This window comes from Rattus norvegicus, chromosome 10, assembly GCF_021556685.1.
Source record: "Rattus norvegicus strain SHRSP/BbbUtx chromosome 10, alternate assembly SHRSP_T2T, whole genome shotgun sequence".
Taxonomy (NCBI): domain Eukaryota; kingdom Metazoa; phylum Chordata; class Mammalia; order Rodentia; family Muridae; genus Rattus; species Rattus norvegicus.
Genome location: NC_141543.1, coordinates 48,885,352 through 48,902,819, shown reverse-complemented (window position 1 = coordinate 48,902,819; position 17,468 = coordinate 48,885,352). Strand labels below are relative to the sequence as shown.

Below are 17,468 nucleotides of genomic sequence, written 5' to 3'. Positions count from 1 at the left end.
AGCTGAATTAATAGGGAACCATAAAATACAGTCTCCAGCTATGACTTTGACCCTGGGAGATGTCAGGACAGGTGTGTGATAGGATGGGAGTGGTGGTGGTGGTGGGCACATTGTGAAATGCCACAAGGTGGCAATGCCAAATTTCTTCTTTGGAAGGCAAGACTTAAGCTGACTCTTTGAAAAAAGTCTTCGTTGTATTTGGGGGAGAGTGTACAGCATGTCTTGGCTGTTGTCTTGTCATCTTGAGTAGTGGAACTGAGATAGGCTTCATCATTAGGGACCCTGCAAGTGTGGCAAGTCTACTCCCAGCTCATGCTTCTGTGTCCCATGAAACGTTTTGCCAACTTACTTTGAACCCTAGAAGCACTTCCCACCATTTCAGGCCTATGTAGAAATTCCAGCTAAGTCTCTGCTGGTCTCCATAACTTAAGGATGTCCTTTCTCCATCCTTCATGTCTGTAACTGCTGGGTGTGCCTCCTCATTTCTTCCACACTCCAGCGTCTGAGGCACATGTATAACCCTGTCCCTTCCCTGTAACCCACACTGTCTTCACAACTCTGCATACGGACTTCCCAGGGAGGAGGCACTTGGTGCCCGAATTTTGACAGAATGTGTCTAAAATCTGAATGATTAGAAGAATCCAGAAGAAGTGTGAGTCCCTCTACCTTAGCCTTTCTGTCCATTGCAAATAAGAAGGCTGGTGAACTATGCCCTAACCAGAGACTGAGATTAAAAATATAAAAATTGTGTGTGTGTGTGTGTGTGTGTGTGTGTGTGTGTGTGTGTGTGTGTGTGTGTGGTGGGGGGAGTGAAATTACAGAGGGATACACCCAGTCCCTTCTAAGCAGAGAATAAATAGATCCTAGGGTCAGACTCTAGGGAGAAGGGAAAGGATGGAAGAGAGAATGCTGGGGATTTGCCTGAAAGGAAAATGGAGGATGGTATCTACACACTGTGAGCCAATTCCTGTACTTTTTAATTTTCAAGTACTCCAAACTTTTCTGTAGCTCACCTCAATCACAGTAGCATTTTAAACTCCTGCCCCTCCCTCCTTTCCTTACCAACAAGAAGTTCAAGAAGAGCTGTTCTCACGGTATCTACCTCTAGAATATCAGGAAGTTTAGTGCACTTGGCTTCATGCCGAGAGACTATTTACAGTGCCTTAATTGCCAGGTAATGGTCCTCTGCACTATAAAAGTGACAGGGAGGCAGAGAAAGTGCTCCTTTCATCCTTTCTCTAGGCGAGATTGCTTCCTCTCCAGCTCACAGCAGTCCTTTCAGAAGATCAGGAGTCCTTCTTGGTGAGCATTTCCAGTGTGGATGGAGGTCATCCATTAGGGGGAAGGTGATTTAGGAAGTGGTGAAGCCATGACATTAGCTAAGGATCTGATTGCTATTGAGCACCATGGCCCAGACCTTTCTACCACATAGAGAGTCTCCACCTGTTCTCCAGAGGAGTTGTTTCTTGACTCAGCCATTTCAACTGTGGAAGGAGATCTAGTGTCTTCCAGATGCATGAAAGAAGAATTTCTCTTGAGTGAAAGTCCTTTCCCAGAACCCATCCTCATCCCCTATTCCTTGACAAAAGATATGGTATCTTTTCCAGTTTTGCATCCTTCCAAATGGCCACATCTAGCATAAAGCCAGTGTTGGATAAAGTTGGGCTTTCAGAAAGGACAAGTGAAGGGGTGAATGAATGAATGAAGGAATGAATGAACAAACGAATGAACATGTGGACAAACAGCACAGTCTAGTACGAGGATTGCTGGATTGCAGGTCTGAGCCCCATTGCTCTGATCCCACTGTCCTTACTTGCATTTCATGCAGTGCTCACAAGTGTCACCATGGGCTGGTCCTCCATCCTGAAGAGCCTCTTCACAGTTTTTGTCTTTAGCATCTTGGTTGTCGGCTCTGTAGGTAAGAGTGAACAAAGCATTCCCTTATCCTAAAAACGCAAAGGGGAGGTAACCAGTCAAGTGCCTTGGGAGAGGTAGGCAACCACATGAGACTCCAGTAGTCTGTTTAGACCCCCATGGCTTCTTGACTCCTAAACAACATCAACTACAAGGCTTCGGGATTACCTTTTAACCGATGTGCATTTCCTCCTTACAGAGGGTTACACGTGTCTACAAGCTACATGTGGAAATGGAAACTGTTTTGAGCCTTTAACTACTTGTGACACCACTGTTGGCTGCTTCAACCAAATACAGAAATTAGAAGCACCACGTAAGCCAACCCTCACTACCTTGAACATCCTCTAATTTATCCTTGCCTCCTTTCCAGGATGAGACTAGGAGCTTGGTGGAGATGGAGCATGTGCTTGTTGTAGGCCTTAGATTCTACATGATCAGGACCACTTGGGAGTGACTCCCCTCTTTTACAGTGTCAGGGATCAAACTCAGGGCACCATGCTTCTAAGCAAGTACCTTACCACCAGTCACTCCCTTCATAGCAAGTGGTTCCTCTGTTGGTTCCTTCTCAATAGACTAGCGCTGAGAGACTCTCAGAGAGGTGCAACACTCAAGAGAGTGGGGATGAGGGAACAGATTATTTACCATTACCCCAGAGGAAAGTTTACTTGGTGGTTCAATTTTCCGCAGTTCCGGGTTCAAACCAAGTACTTGAGCAAAAAGGGTGTAATACAGATACAAAAACATGTGGATTGGAATTCTCAGCAACGCTGGGGAGTCAACAGACATTTAAATACAAGAACCAATGCTGCACCACTGACAAATGCAACAAAGAAAACATAGCACGTGAGTATACCTCCTGTCTATGTCCCAGCATGTGAATACAACCTGTGTCTGCGCTCTACAGCCTGTTCAGGGCTCCTCTACCTTTCCATGGGTCCATTTCACTGCGGCAGTAATGCTTGCCCTTCTGCTTTTGATTGAAACCTTTATTTGTAAGGAACTGGTTTGGAAACAAGCCCCTCTCTTGAGGTATGTGTGCACGCACTTGCATATGCAGACTGAGAGACAGCTACGCAGCAGGATCTACTAAGTTCTATGAATCTGTAGCTTTAAATGTTCTGCTCTGCTCTGCTCTGCTCTGCTCTGCTCCTCTAGTGGAGAGACTTTCCTCACCTATTTTATTACTCACCTTGAATTTTTGTATGGTTGAGATGGAGTCTTGCTATGTATCTAGGCTTGCACTGTATTACTGGGATTCAGTAATCCTGCCTCAGCCTCCAAAGTCAGAGTAGCTGGGAGCACAGATGTGTGTGTACCACACCTGGGTCACCCCTCACCCTATGAACAGCATCATTTTAGAAAACAGATCATCTCCTTCCCATTATCTAGGATGGTGAGGATGGCTCTGAATTCCCATGAGGTCCTCCATGGTGCTCTCACCCCAGTGCCTTTCTTCCACGCCTCCTCTCAGCTCATCCTCACTGCAATGCTTTTTGGTAGAATCATGGGAAAACCCTGCATTAGATAAGTCATGGATAGACATGTCCTCAGCTGTTTCTTCTGTCAGTTCCCCATGATGAAAACCCCTGTCTCTCCATTCAGTGTCTCGATCATCAGAAATCAATGGTGTTGAATGTACTGCCTGCTACAGTGAGCAAAACAAGACATGCAGCACAATAACTACCCTGAAGTGCACAGGGGCAGAGAGAAAGTGTCTTGAGGTTACCGGTACAGGTATGAGTACTTCCTCATTCTGATGTACATATGGTTGTTTTCTTCTTCTTAGTTTTACTTCTTACTTTAGGGTGTGGATGGTCTCAGGAGTATAGTATACTTGTCATTTACTTCTGTGTACCCAAAGCTTAGCAGCTAAAACATAGCAAATACGAGGCCCATTTTTCTACAGGTCTAGAATCTGGGCACCTCCTTGGCACTGGTTCTGGCTTGGGGTGTCTCCCGGGGCAGTGTGAGTTGTCAGCAGGGACTGAGGTCCTTCAGATGGAGGATCTGCTTTCTGTTTCGCTCCTGATTTTGGTAGTGCTAACTCCTCTTCATGAAGTGGCCTCATGGTCTATCAGCTGACTTCTCTCAGCACTAATAATGAGATGGAGAGGGTAGACTCATAAGGGGAGCTATAGGCTTTAATATCTAATCTCAGAAGTGAAATCATTTTTGCTCCTTTTTTGTATTTTTTAATTAAAATTTTAAAGAACTTACAAATTAAAAACATCATGTAGTGAGATTATCCAGATCCAAAGATCATACATCTCCACGACCTTCTATACAGTTAAGAGTTGCAATTCTGAAGTTCTGGAGATTGGGATTGAATTTTACACTTTCATTGTCAACTATAGTTTTATGTACTCATCCTCCATATATACTTGCACCCACATACAGACACAGCAAGCAAGCAAACAACAACAGCAACAACAACAACAACAGCAACAAAAACCAGGGCAGAATCAAAACTAAAACTGCAATTAGTTCCATATCCTCTCATGACTCCATTACCTCCACCCCATCCTTCCTCATCACCAGACCCCTCTCAAGAGTCCTATCTCTCCCCTCATCTCCACTTCCATCTCAATACAACCCTGATACACCATGAGTGCGGCCTACAGAAAGCCACTCTGCCAGGAGTTGGAAAGAGTGGGAGAGGTGGTTTTCTTAGAACGTAGTTTTCTTAGAAGGGCAATATGGGACCAAGCAAGCTCTTGGATATTTATCTCTGGAGGGAGCCATTTTTGGCAGTTGAAGGGAAGGTGTGTGGCAGTTGATGGGGGTTGTAAGGGGAAGAAATATAAATGGTCACACCTGCCTTGCTGTGATATCCTGCAGTGGGCCTTTTGGTTAATTGGCAGCACAGGAAGTGACTTCATTTCTAGATGTCACATAGGTGAGCACTTGAGGTTTTCATAGAGCCACTGAGAATTTAGTAGAATTTAGTAAAAGTTTTATGATTTTTTTCCTCAGTGAGCAAAACTTTGTGTTTGTTATGTAGGAACTACAAAAACAACTGTGGGATTTTTCTCTCTGCACTATATAATAGGAAGGAGGCAGTGGCAACTCTTTTCTGATCAAGATGTGAAATATTTCATGATTGTAGAACTGAGAACTGATGAGTTGAAGGCAATAATACTGAAGGAGGGTCTAGGATTGGTAGGGAAAGAACCTTTGTGGAGAATAGTTGAGATGAACATTAATGTCACACAGGATACAGAGGGTGGTTGAAGCCAACCATGACAGGACAAATTTCTAGTTCAATTTCCGTGGGAAACTGATACATATGTTTCCATGGTATTGGTCTCCCATGGGACTCAGAGGTCTTGAAAGAAGGATTTGAGCTCATGGATATCAACAACATTTCCCTCCATTTTTAAAGCTAAGTTAGGAAGGAGCACAAACACAATTTAAAATTTAGCCAAGCACTTGTCGTCCTTCAGCTAGTGTCTTTCTTGTGTATATTAAGTTCTTCCCTTGTAATGAAAGAGTTCTGAACCCCGGTGTTGTTAATCATGCCTTAAACAGAGGCTCAACCTATGCATGGAGTTGTTTGCATGTTTACCACCCAGAGACAGAGGTTACATATTTAAGATCACCCTGGGCACATTTCTTTCCCCAGAGAACTTGGGTGAGGAGAGGAGAGAGACAACTAACTGCTGGCTCTTTCTTTTTCCAGATCAATCTTCTAATTTAATATTTTATGGAAAAGGGTGTGCAACTGAAAATACTTGCTCACTGGATATGAATGTCTTCAATAACATAAAGATTAAAACCTTGTGCATCCCAGCAACCAATGGAAGCCCCACCTTCAAATCCATTGCATCACTTCCAATTGTTCTGCTCCTCCTGAAAATCTTGCTTTGATCATCCAGGCACTGACAATCCCACAATACTATGCAATAGACCCATTGGTATACTTGGATGGCTATTTCCAAAACATGGAACAAATGAAAACTGTTCTTTATGTAAAAACTTAAGTTCATTTTTTTGTAATACCAGGAAACATACAAAGATGACTATGTCTGAATGTCCCCTCTTCTCCTTAATATAATACTAGAAGTCCTAGCCAGAGTAATTAGACCAATCAAAGCAGTAAGCAAGTGAAATTAAATCTGAAGAAAGAAATTGGTAAAAATACTAGAAGAAAACATCTGTGTGTATGTGTGTGCACATGTGTGCACACATATATACATGTATGTATGTGATATTGGAGAGAACTTTTAGGCATTAACCTAAGTATTCTTTCTGCCTAAGTTGGTGTTTCTAACAGCTTGGTGAGGAAAGGGTTCATTTCAGCTTATAACTCTCAGATCATCATGTTCCATTGCTTTTTTATAATTTGTAATAAAAATTTGGTCAACTGAAACATGCTGGTTGTTTTTTATTTCCCACTTGACATAAGCCTAGGCATATGTGGAGAAAGGTAATTTCAATGAGGAATGATCTTTATCAGATTGGCCTGTAGACAGGTTTGTGGGGTCATTTTCCTTGAATAAGGATTGATGAGGAGAACAGGCCAAGCTTACTGAGGACAATACCAGCCCTGGCAGGTAGTCATGGGTGATGTAAGAAAGCAGACTGAACAAGCCACAGAGAGAATGTGAGCAAGTGACATTCTTCTGCTTCAGTTCTTGCCTTTGGGTTCTCACTAAAGTTCTTGCCCTGACTTCCTTCAATGAACTGTGATACTGAATACCCAAGTGTTCTCTGAACTCTTAAAATCATGCCCTGGTGCTAGCCATCCAGCTGATTCAGCTTCACTCTATGACCAATGTCACAGCCAGGAGGCAGACATGGAGCTTCTGTGAGTAAGTCTCTAAAAGCACCCTAGATTATTGCAGAAAGGGCCAAGTCAAACTGACCCAAAGAGGCCACCTCTGGTTCTCTGGCCATCCTCTTGGCCTTTTCACATGAATGCCTCTGTGCTCTTAGGAACTAGTGATCCCCTTTGCTGCCTCTAACACTTCTCAGCCTTTTCCTCTCCAAAGGAGCAGAAGGGGCCAGTGCCAAAGATGACTAGAGAACAGAGGCCACAGTTAAGTACAGGAATGGGGAGGTGCTACACTAGGGCCTTCATCCTGCTTGATGGCAGTCATGGAGTTCCGGCATAGAGTACCTACCTGCAGGCCCCACGGGGGTGTGGGGCAGCTGAGCTCCCAAGAGCAACAGAACCTCCCATAGCTCCTCACTTTCACACTGTGTGACTGATGGTAGCCAGGAGTAGATGAGATCAGGCACAACTCAAGGGTGCTTCTCCTAAAAATTGACCAGCCCTGCAAGTGCCCCTCTGAGACACCCAATACCAGATGTGACCAAGAAGAAGGAACTTGAGAAGACCATGTGACATAGAGTCCTTATCTGTGACACAACACAGCTTGGCAGTGTATGATGACTGTCTGGATGGCAGGTGTTGGGTGAGGATAACTCCAGAATTAACCTGACATCATTGACTTTCACCTGCCTGCACATGCTCTGGCCAGAAGCCCCACCTTTGTGTTGAACTTGTTCCCTAAGCCCTAAGGATCCTCAGGATCTGGGTACCAGCCTCTTATTGAGCCTAGATGATAGATTCAGGTCAGAGGCAGAGTGGTCTACTGTCCTTGCTGTATACTCTGACTGGTCTGGGTTTCATCGGTTTGCTTCTCTCTGATTTCACCCTGATCCTTTGTGAAGTGAGATGGATCCTTCAGAAGAGGGAGAAACATACAAGTAAACATGGCAGAGCAGGTTGAGGTCCTCACTGAGCAGCTTTGGGGAACCAGAACTGTGTGAGAGATGACTTTGCACTTCCTAAAGTGACATAGCCTGCACTCACTGTGACTCTGACCTGTCTGCAGGCTCTGGGCCAGAGTCATCTGAGAGAAGAGCTACTGAGGTAATCCTGCCCCAGACTCTGCTACAAATATGGTCTCTGGACTCTTGCACCTTCTTTGCCAGAAACTCTTCTTATCTCCAAGTCATTAATCACCTTGGAATTCATCGCAGGGTCCATAGTACAAAGTGAGATGGTTTAGTTAGCTGAGCAGATAAGAGATCCGTGAAATGTACAGCCATGGACTGTGACTTTGAACCTTAGGAGAAGACATGAAGGAAAGTGGGGTGGTGTTGGGGTGCTAGGGGAACTCCCACAGGGTGGGAAGGCTGGCTTCACTCCACGGTAAAGAGAAGTGTCCTTGACCATGGTTGAGAGCAGCCCAGGTCTGTCTGCTCTGGGAACTGAGTTTTAACTTTTCTTGTTTCTTTTGTTCTTTGACTGAGAAAGCAGAGGTAACAACAAAAAAAGCAGAAGCAGGAGGGGAGTTCTTTTGAAGGTTAGATGTCCTACACAGAAGAGGAAGCAGTGAACAGACTAAGACGCACTCTAGGCAGTGAGAGGAAAATCCTTGCAAACTGTAGATCTGTGAAAGGCTCGGGGATCCCTATATATAAAGAGCTCAAGTACCTCAGTGTGAAGGAGACAGTCTCCCCTTAGACATGGGTGAAAGGCCTGAGCATCTTTCCACCTCAGCAAGCAAACAAATGGGATGGAGTATGGGAATACAGACTAACCGATATCGCCAGTGTGAACTGAAACTGTGGACAAATCCCTGTGAGAGTCCAACCCGGGTCTCTAAGTGTGATTATCATGAGGAGATAACACGGCCGGCAGGACCAAGAACCTTCAAAAGGGGGACTCGTGCAAACTGTTGGTGGGAAAGCAAATAACTCAGATGTTATGAAAAGAACAAGTGCAGCTCCTCAGAACAGCAAAACAAAAGTGTTCGGTTTGGGCTACTCAGGCCACACTCACATCTCCTCTCTGTCTCATCACTAAAGCGAAATGGCGGGACCCTAGGAATACAGTTTGCCTGTGAATCTGACTCTCATGTCCCCAAAGGAGGCTTACCCTAAGTGACCAGGAGCTTCAAGTGGTTTATCCACCACGATGTTACACACAGTGACTAAAGGGCTGAGACTTTATCCCTCCCACTGCCATTCAAGAGTCAGAAAAAACCTGTTGTCATCTTGATGGTAATGGACTAAACCTCAGAACCTATAAGCCAGGCCCAGTTAATGTTGTCCTTTATAAGAGTTGCTTTGGTCATGGTGTTGGTTCACAGCAATGGAAAGTCCAACTAAGACACCTGTCAAATCTAAATTAGGGAAATAGAAATCATAAAATATTTTTAAGATGAAGAAATAAAAAAAGAATTTTTTTGTGTTTGACTGAACATTAATGTTAAACCTAAGAATTGTGAGGAGAAAGACCAAACCCATGATTGTCTAATTGAAGCAAGCTTTATTTTAGAAGTGCACTGGGACAAGCCAGCCATCTGTGGGCTGGCTTACCATAAATTGGGATTTTGGAGAGCAGCCTTCATTGGCTTTTCACGGTCCCTTTTGTTAGATCTCAAACCTATCGAATATCTGAAGCACCTATTTAACATAGCAACATAAACCTAGCCCTCAGGTTTCCCAGCATCTCAGTCTCTATCTGTTACAGGGTCCTTCAGGCTAACATTGGCTACCCTACGAGTCTCTAGCTCAGGGGCTGGGCTGACATTCCTCCAGCTACCCTTCCCTATATAATCCAAACATTATGGTGACCTGACCTTTTGTCTACCCTTTACCCTTCTGCTCTCCTGACCAGTCTCTAGGCACAGGCCACCCCTCTTGGTTGGTGACTTCCCTCCCCCTTCCCACCTCTCCTCACATGCCCAGTTTGGAGTCATGCCCACTCTGGACTCTCTCCGAAGTCTCTTTCTCTGGCTATGTTCCTGCATACCTAGAAGCCGTCATGTTCTTTCCTTTGTATTTCTTATTTTTCATTCACTTTTTAATGAGGAGAAATAGAAGATTATCAGCTGTGAGCATGTTTAAAGGGGCAAGAGAATTAGCTGTTAAAGAGAGAAAATGATAGTGAAAGAGGAAGACAAGGATGTATGTTATGTAAACAGGATCACAACCTCCTAAAGACAAAGTATGGTCAAGGTTTCCTGGAACAGACAGTACAGGACCATGTGAGGTAAGGTTACGGGAGGAAGGTGAGGGGATGGGGGGAACAGCCCCATCCTGGAGAAACAGAGGTTTAATCATAAACAGGAATGAACCTAGTTCGTCTTTATTTTAAGATGGCTTTTAAGCCTAAGTGGAGGCCGGCTGGCTTCTTCACTTTGGAATTGAGACTGTACCTGGCCTTCAAGAAGCAGGAACATTTCTTTAACTGTACACTCCATACACTTTTGTTTAAGAGACTTTTCAGGTGATTCTCTCTCTCTGACCATTAAGGTAACTGAAGTTCCACATTTCCTTCTTTCTGTTTTCTTTTTTCTTTTCTTTTTTTTTTAAAGACAGACAATGAACCAGCTTGCCTTAACTGGAAATGGCTCTGTACTGCCTACTCCAGGAAATGCAACCATGCCTTTGTCTCAAAAAGTTACTATGGTCACCTGTTGTTGTGACTACCTAACAACAATATCTTGTTTCAGAAAGCTTTTATAATGACCTGTTGTTATGTCTACCTTACAATCATGTCTTGCAACCCTACTTTTATCACAAAATGCTGTGACTACCTTGTTATGTTCTGCTCCTGTAACCTTATCTATTTTGCCCTACAAATTCTCCATTTAAAAATCCTTTACCCCTGAGCTATAAAACCTTGTCTTCCTCACATCCAATGCTGACCTATTGAATCCTGTGTTAGGGGGAGGCAGCCCATGTATACAAATTAAAAAGTTTGCTTTACTTGATTGCTTGCTTTGGTTAATTTGGCTGTCATGATTTGGCTGGGTGGTCTTTCTCCTCCCATTTTTGGGATTAACAGCAGGATATCTCTACATACACCTAACTGTTCTGAAACTCTCTCTGTAGACCAAACCAGCCTCACAGACATCCACCAGCCTCTGCCTCCTGAAACTGGGATTAAAAGTTTACATCGCTACACTCCTCTGAAGCTCAAGATTTCTGAAAGAAATCTTTTTCTCAAAGAACTAGTGTTTAATCCAAATCCAGTTGTTCTATTGGCTCAGAAGTCTTTGGCACCCAATCTCTTCAAACAATTTACTTGGGGGAACTCATAAGTTCTGAGTGTTTCCTGATAATAGACTACATTTCCCAGCTTCCCCTGTGATCACAAAAGTCATCACTCCCAGTAAGAGACAGCATTCCACCTCCTCCTGTAGGCATTTTTGGCCAATTTCCACCTGCAGGTGACAAAATCCTCCCACCTTCAGTAAACATGATCCCACCTAAGGTCAGACAGAGCCTCTCTTTCTTCTTCTTCTTCTTCTTCTTCCTCTTCCTCTTCCTCTTCCTCTTCCTCTTCCTCTTCTTCTTCTTCTTCTTCTTCCTCTCTCTCTCTCTCTCTCTCTCTCTCTCTCTCTCTCTCTCTCTCTCTCTCTCTCTTTCTCTCCCCAGATGCTTTTAGTCATTTAACACGTTCAGCTCATGTCCATTCCTGACATGCCCACATAGTGTGGATTTGTATTAAAAATGCTGGTGTTACATCGAAACAAGCAGGATCAACGTCCGTTTGAGCTGCCTTGTGAATCTTGTTCTTTCTTGTTTGTATCAAAACTCACACTGAACAGTGAGTTCTGGTTACCTTTGTTTACCAGTTGAACAAAAACCCACACAGCTGCCAGTTTGTTCTTTGAGACAGGGCCCCACTATGTATCCCTGGCTGACCTAGAACTTACTGTGTAGACTAAGTTAGGTTCAAACACAGAAATCTGCCTGACTCTACCTCCTTAGTGCTATATTTAAAGGTGTGCACCACTCAGAGTGGGGACATTCTTGAATACTGTCTCTCTCAGTCTGGCTATGTGAGCTGTTAAAACAAGACATCCTTAACAGCAAGGTCCTCATGTCTGACTTAGGCTCAGAAACAGCCTTCTGCAACATTGAGATTGGGAACGGTGCTTGAGACTGGAGAGATGACTCAGTGGGTGGTAGCATTTTCTCTCAAGCCTGACCACTTGAATTTGATTCCCAGAGCCCACATTGTGGAAGAAGAGAACTGACTCCTGCAAGTTGCCTGCAGACCTCCACATGTATGCTATAGCAGTTGGTCACTTTCTCTTGCTCTCTCTCTCTCTCAAAAAATAATAAAAATAAGTCTTAAAAAAACTTACTGTCTTTCTTGTGAAATTCCACTAAGATTTCTGGGAAGACCATGCAGTCATTACTTGAGCAGAATCTTTCTCCTAATTAATCCTCAGGAGACTGAGTTGACTCTGTGCCTCTCCTATCAAGACTCTCCTAGGTTTCTATTCTGGTCCTTGTTTTCCATTACCGACCAGTCTATTAAACTGATCGAGAATTTGTATCCACATTTCATCTCTAGCTAAATCCAAAACTTATTTTTTACATGGTACACTATTTGGTCTAAACGAAAGTGATAATGAGTTGATTTTTACAGAGTGAAGTACAAATTCCAGTACCTTCTTAGACGCATTAGCAGTCAATATAAGAATTTGAATTGATCTAGGGGCTGGAGGGGTAGCTCAGTGGTTAGGCATCTGTTGCTCCTGCAGAGGACCTGGGTTCAATTCTCAGCACCCACACTGTGGCTCACAACCGTCTGTGACTCCAGTCCCAGGAGATCTGGTGTCTTCTTGTTTCCATTGGCACTAGACACACATGGTATATAGACTTATATGCAGGTAAAACACCTATATCCACAAAATAAAATTAAATAAACCTTTTAGAAAAGAAAGAATTTGAATTGGACATCTGAATTGTTCTTTATGTGACATTAGGAAACCAAGAGGCACAAAGAACTGGAAAGCAGAAGAATCAGTGCTCTTGGGACTTTTATTTTGTAGCAGCTAAATGTTTGACTCCCCTAGAATTGAAACAAAACCAGTGGAACCTAGAAGAACTCCCCAAAAGAATCAGGTGTGCTGAACTCAGACTGTGCCCTATTCTAAATTGCTTGACATTGTGTAAAAATAGTGATCGTTCCAGCTGTGCACTGCCCTGCGAGACTCCACCCTTTCCAGCTGTGCATGGCCTCATATCAACCTATCAACCAATGCCTGCTGTGGTTCAGGAGCAGGGGACTCCTCAAATGTCCCCGCATCTTCCAGTTGGTTCAGTTCCCTGCTTGATGAGGTCTGCTTGAATTGCCTGCCAGTCCACCCGATGTCCACCTGGACTTGATCTACTGTTCCCTGCTCCGGACATGTGTCCTGCTGGGGCCAGCTTCAGGATTTGGCTTCAAGCTGAACATGGCAGATTCTTCCTCAGCTCTGACTGCAGCTCCAGCAGCAGCTCCTTCACAGACTCTGCCAACTTCCGAAATCCCTTGAACTCTTTCAGCCTCTTTACATTGTATTTATTCTGTAACCCATAAATGCACATGAAGATATAGATATGTCTACTGTGGAATTTAAAAAAAAGATGGACATGAACGTGTGTGTGTGTGTGTGTGTGTGTGTGTGTGTGTGTGTGTGTGTGTGTGTGCGCGCGCGCACGCACCTGTGTATTCTTTTGAGACAGGATCTTACTGCATAGCCCTGGTTGTCCTGGAACTCCCTATGTGGACTAGACTAGCCTCGAGCTCATGTAAGTCCACTTGCCTCTGTCTCTGAGTTCTGGGAAGTGGGTCTGCCTCACTCCACTGTTGCCTTCTTTTCGTGCTTTTCTGCCACTGTATATAAAAATATAATAAATACTCTCACGGAGAAATGAAGCAAGGCTCTTGGATATTTTAGCCCTTGATCTCTTCACAGAAAGTCAAAGTCCATCCAGAAGGGAGATACTGCCAGTTACCTACTGGTGCAGACATACAGTAGCCTTGTGGGAGATATTGAGTTCTTTAGGCTTTATGTTTAACTATCGAGTGATAAGAAGTCTCATTAACGCACTTTCAGCCTGTGAAAAGGACTATTCACTAGTGTGGGAGCATCAACAGCTAACAGCAATTAGTAAGATGGTAGACTGCGAGAAGGTGACTGTAGAATGATGACAGCACGTGTTTAAAATGATATGCTCATCTTTCCTGGATTTTCAAATAGAAATCTTTGCACAAAGAGCAGATGAGCCTGGAGTTAAACGTGTACTTTGTCTCCAAAATTAACAATATTACAATGTCTTTCTATGGGCTTCTAAAATACAGGCTTTTTAATATAAGTATATATCAATGAATTAATAAAATTGTTATTAAAATTAAAAAGATGTTGTTTCTTTTTGTCTGGCTGCCTGTCTGCTGGAGATGTTATGGAGGCTCAGGGGAGGCAGAACTCAGAAAGTGATAGGGGTCTCCAGGTATCGTCATCCCTGTAACAAGAACAGAAGTTTTCTAGTATAGCCGGAACGGCCAAAGTGGTACAACTCTCCAAAGGGGAGTCTGTGAAGGGCAGGTAGCCGGGACCTGGGTACTGGGCCCACTACTATGGCAAAACCAATGACAATGGCAGTGTTCACTGACTTTTATTCTCATAGAGCTGAGGTTTGCCTTTACTTTGAGCTCCTCAACAAAGTGCAGCTGACTAGGAACCAGGAACCCAGCGTTTGTCATGATCTGAGGTCTTAGATCTTAGGATAGAAAGCTGAGACAACCCCAAGTGTGGTGGCACACATCATCAGTCCCAGTCCTCAAGGACAACCTGAGCTACAGGACTACAATGTCTCACAAAACCAAAATATGAGAGAGAGAGAGAGAGAGAGAGAGAGAGAGAGAGAGAGAGAACTGAAAAATAGAAAATGCACCCAGTAACAACATTCTTGACTTGAAGTCTGTGTGTTCATATATTTTCTTGGTTCTATTATCCATATTTGACTGAGCTGACATATAACATGGTGACTGCTAATTAACATACTTCAGTATTTACTCATAAAGTCGACAAACATGAAAGAAAAATGTCTGTGTGTTGAGGGCAGGGGTGGGAGTTCTGGTAAGTTGAAGTTGTGACTAGTGAGGTTTAGTATCACAGACTCAGGGCTTGAACCTGTTAAAATCTTGGTAAACAAATACAGTACTCAGTTCCTCAGGATTCTAGAAGGTGACTCTTGTGCTTTTCTTGTATCTCTCCATCACTCTCCTCATGGCACCCTGCACTTCCTTGTTCCTCAGGCTGTAGATGAATGGGTTCAGTGCAGGGCCAATGACTGCATAGAACACAGAGATCAGTTTGTCTCCCTCAGCGGAATAAAGGGACTTGGGCCTCAAGTACCTGATCAGCCCTGTTCCATAGTAGATGGTCACCACAGCCAAGTGTGAAGCACAAGTTGAAAAGGCCTTTTTTCTGCCCTCAGCTGAGTCTATTCTTATCACAGCCACCAGGATGCGAAGGTAGGAGAGAACAATCAGGAGGAAGGGGAACAGCACAGTGCCGGCCCCTCCAATGGCCATCATGGCCTCCAGCAGAGATGTATCTGTGCAGAACAGGTGCAGAAGGATGGGCAGCTCGCAGAAAAGATAATCAACGACGTAAGGACCACAGAGTGGGAGGATCGTGAAGCAGAGAGGTATAACGGAGGCACAAAAGCCTATGACCCAGATTGCCACGGACAGTGCTGTGCACACCACCCAGCTCATGATGAGAAGGTACCTCAGTGGGTAGCAGATTGCCACATAGCGATCTATGGCCATCACTGCAAGAAGAAAGCACTCAGTCGACTCCAAGAACAGGGTGAGGTAGGTCTGAGCCAGGCAGAATGGGTAAGATATGACCTTCCTGCTTGCAAGAAAATTGAAGAGCATCTTTGGTGCCACAACCGTGCTGAAGAAGCCATTGAGGAAAGCCAGGTGACAGAGGAAGAAATACATGGGTGTCTGCAGAGAGACATCTAGAGCCACTAATGTGACAACAGCTGTGTTCCCCAAACAGTTGGCTAGGTAGACCAGAGAGAAGATGAGGAAGAGGGGAACCTCAGTCTCAGGGTGATCAGAAAACCCAACAAGGATCAGCTCAGTGATGGTGCTAGAATTCTGGGGTCTCATGCCTGCTACTGATCCATACCTGTCCAGATGAGAAGAAATCAAAGGAACCCCATATGAAAACTCGTAGGTCAGTTTGGCCTTTTTTCACATTTGTTTTAATGTTGATGGTAACTGTATCCTAAATTTAAAGGAAGGTTTCTTTGTGAGACCTTTTCAGACACAAATTTAGCTCCTAACTCTAAGGGACTATTTTTGGCTAATGACACCAGGTCTCATAATTTCACAGGGATAATTTTACCTTCGAGATACTTATGTCAAACAGACTACATGGCACTCCTCTAACTGCATGTTTTAATTATCTGTCTCTTAAAAGTGAGCTGTAACTCCAATTTGATGTCACAAGTAAAAATTCAAAAGTTGAAATAATTGCATTCTGCTTCGGCAGGCTGATAATGGATATTTCCAAGCTCATTTAACTGAACAAGGTACCTAATGCTCCCAGACTTGATCTCTACAGGTGGAATGGGGCAGGAAGTATTTAAACTGCTTAAACAAGTTATCATTCTCAAAACAATACAACTAAGGTTTCTGGTCACAGTCTCAGAGAATATAACTGTTTGCAAAGCCAGAATTTTCTTATTATTTTTAAGTTAGCCTGCAGTGCAACGTGTTTCACCAGGCATCTTCACCCATTTTACCCTTAGTCATCTTCCTTGCTCACTCCCCACCCCTCTCCCTCTTCCCCTCTTAGTCCTCCTTTTGCCTATGTCACACGGATTCCGTTACCCTCTCTTTTGTTCCCACTGCCTGAAGATCTCTTCTTCCCCTGTCCATGGTCCCCTTTCTCGTTTCCTAACCACATCTATATACTATATACAAATTTAAATCAAAGATCTGCATATGAAAGAACTCATGTGGCATTTGTCTTTCAGAATCTCGATACCAAGGTTTTCTGTATTATATTAAACAAGGTGTGAGACACTCTTTACAGCACCCCGACTCCCAAATACACACCTAGAAGCCTACACGTCTTTAAGAAATTATGAATTACGTTTTTGAATGTTCTGAAGTGGCCAGTCTCAGCTGGCTCCATGACATGTAGAATATCATAGATGCAAACACTAGCTTTTGCTGGCATAGCAACACAACAATAAACAAAGCCAAATGATACTTTTGAGGATGTTTTCCACATAGAGGTCTGTCAGACAAAACACATGGAGCCCAGTCTTCACCTAGTTACATCCCTCCTAACTTAACAGGACTTCTGTCTCCACTAATTCATGGGCACCATTGCCCTCTTTGTCCAGTTAGAGTTTCTCAGTTTTCTCACTTCCTTCTTTCATTCCACATAAAATGCTTTTCTAGATTTTTTAAACTAGTCTCTCCTTGGTGATTTTTTTCCCTTTTGAACATTTTATATCAGTGTATCAGTCAGTAAATAGACTGCATGACACATAGCAACAATAAGAGACAGGGAGAGGAGGAGGAAGAGGGAGGGAAGAAGACAACAGACAGACAGGGAGACTGACAGAGAGGAGAGAGAGAGGGAGAGAGAGCCAGAGAGAGAAAGACAGAGAGAAAGAGAGAGAGGGAGAGAGAGCCAGAGAGAGAAAGACAGAGAGAAAGAGAGAGACAGACAGAAAGAAAGAGAGGGAAAAGCCAAAGAGAGAGAGAAAGAGAGAGA

At 43.8% G+C, this 17,468-nt stretch overlaps 2 protein-coding genes across 2 annotated transcripts; one reads left to right on the top strand and one right to left on the bottom strand.

The window, feature by feature from the left end:
• Window positions 1-1,231: 1,231 nt before the first annotated feature.
• Lypd8l2 (LY6/PLAUR domain containing 8 like 2) lies at window positions 1,232-6,280 on the top strand. The gene is made up of 6 exons (NM_001109638.1): window positions 1,232-1,302; window positions 1,829-1,918; window positions 2,114-2,227; window positions 2,602-2,757; window positions 3,517-3,648; window positions 5,594-6,280. The coding sequence occupies exons 2-6, from the start codon at window positions 1,846-1,848 to the stop codon at window positions 5,779-5,781; spliced, it is 663 nt and encodes a 220-aa protein (NP_001103108.1). The 5' UTR covers window positions 1,232-1,302; window positions 1,829-1,845; the 3' UTR covers window positions 5,782-6,280.
• An 8,616-nt stretch (window positions 6,281-14,896) lies between these two features.
• On the bottom strand, window positions 14,897-15,844 carry Or2ab1 (olfactory receptor family 2 subfamily AB member 1). The gene has a single exon (NM_001000778.1). It carries the CDS (start codon window positions 15,842-15,844, stop codon window positions 14,897-14,899), a length of 948 nt encoding a protein of 315 aa, NP_001000778.1.
• Window positions 15,845-17,468: the final 1,624 nt, after the last annotated feature.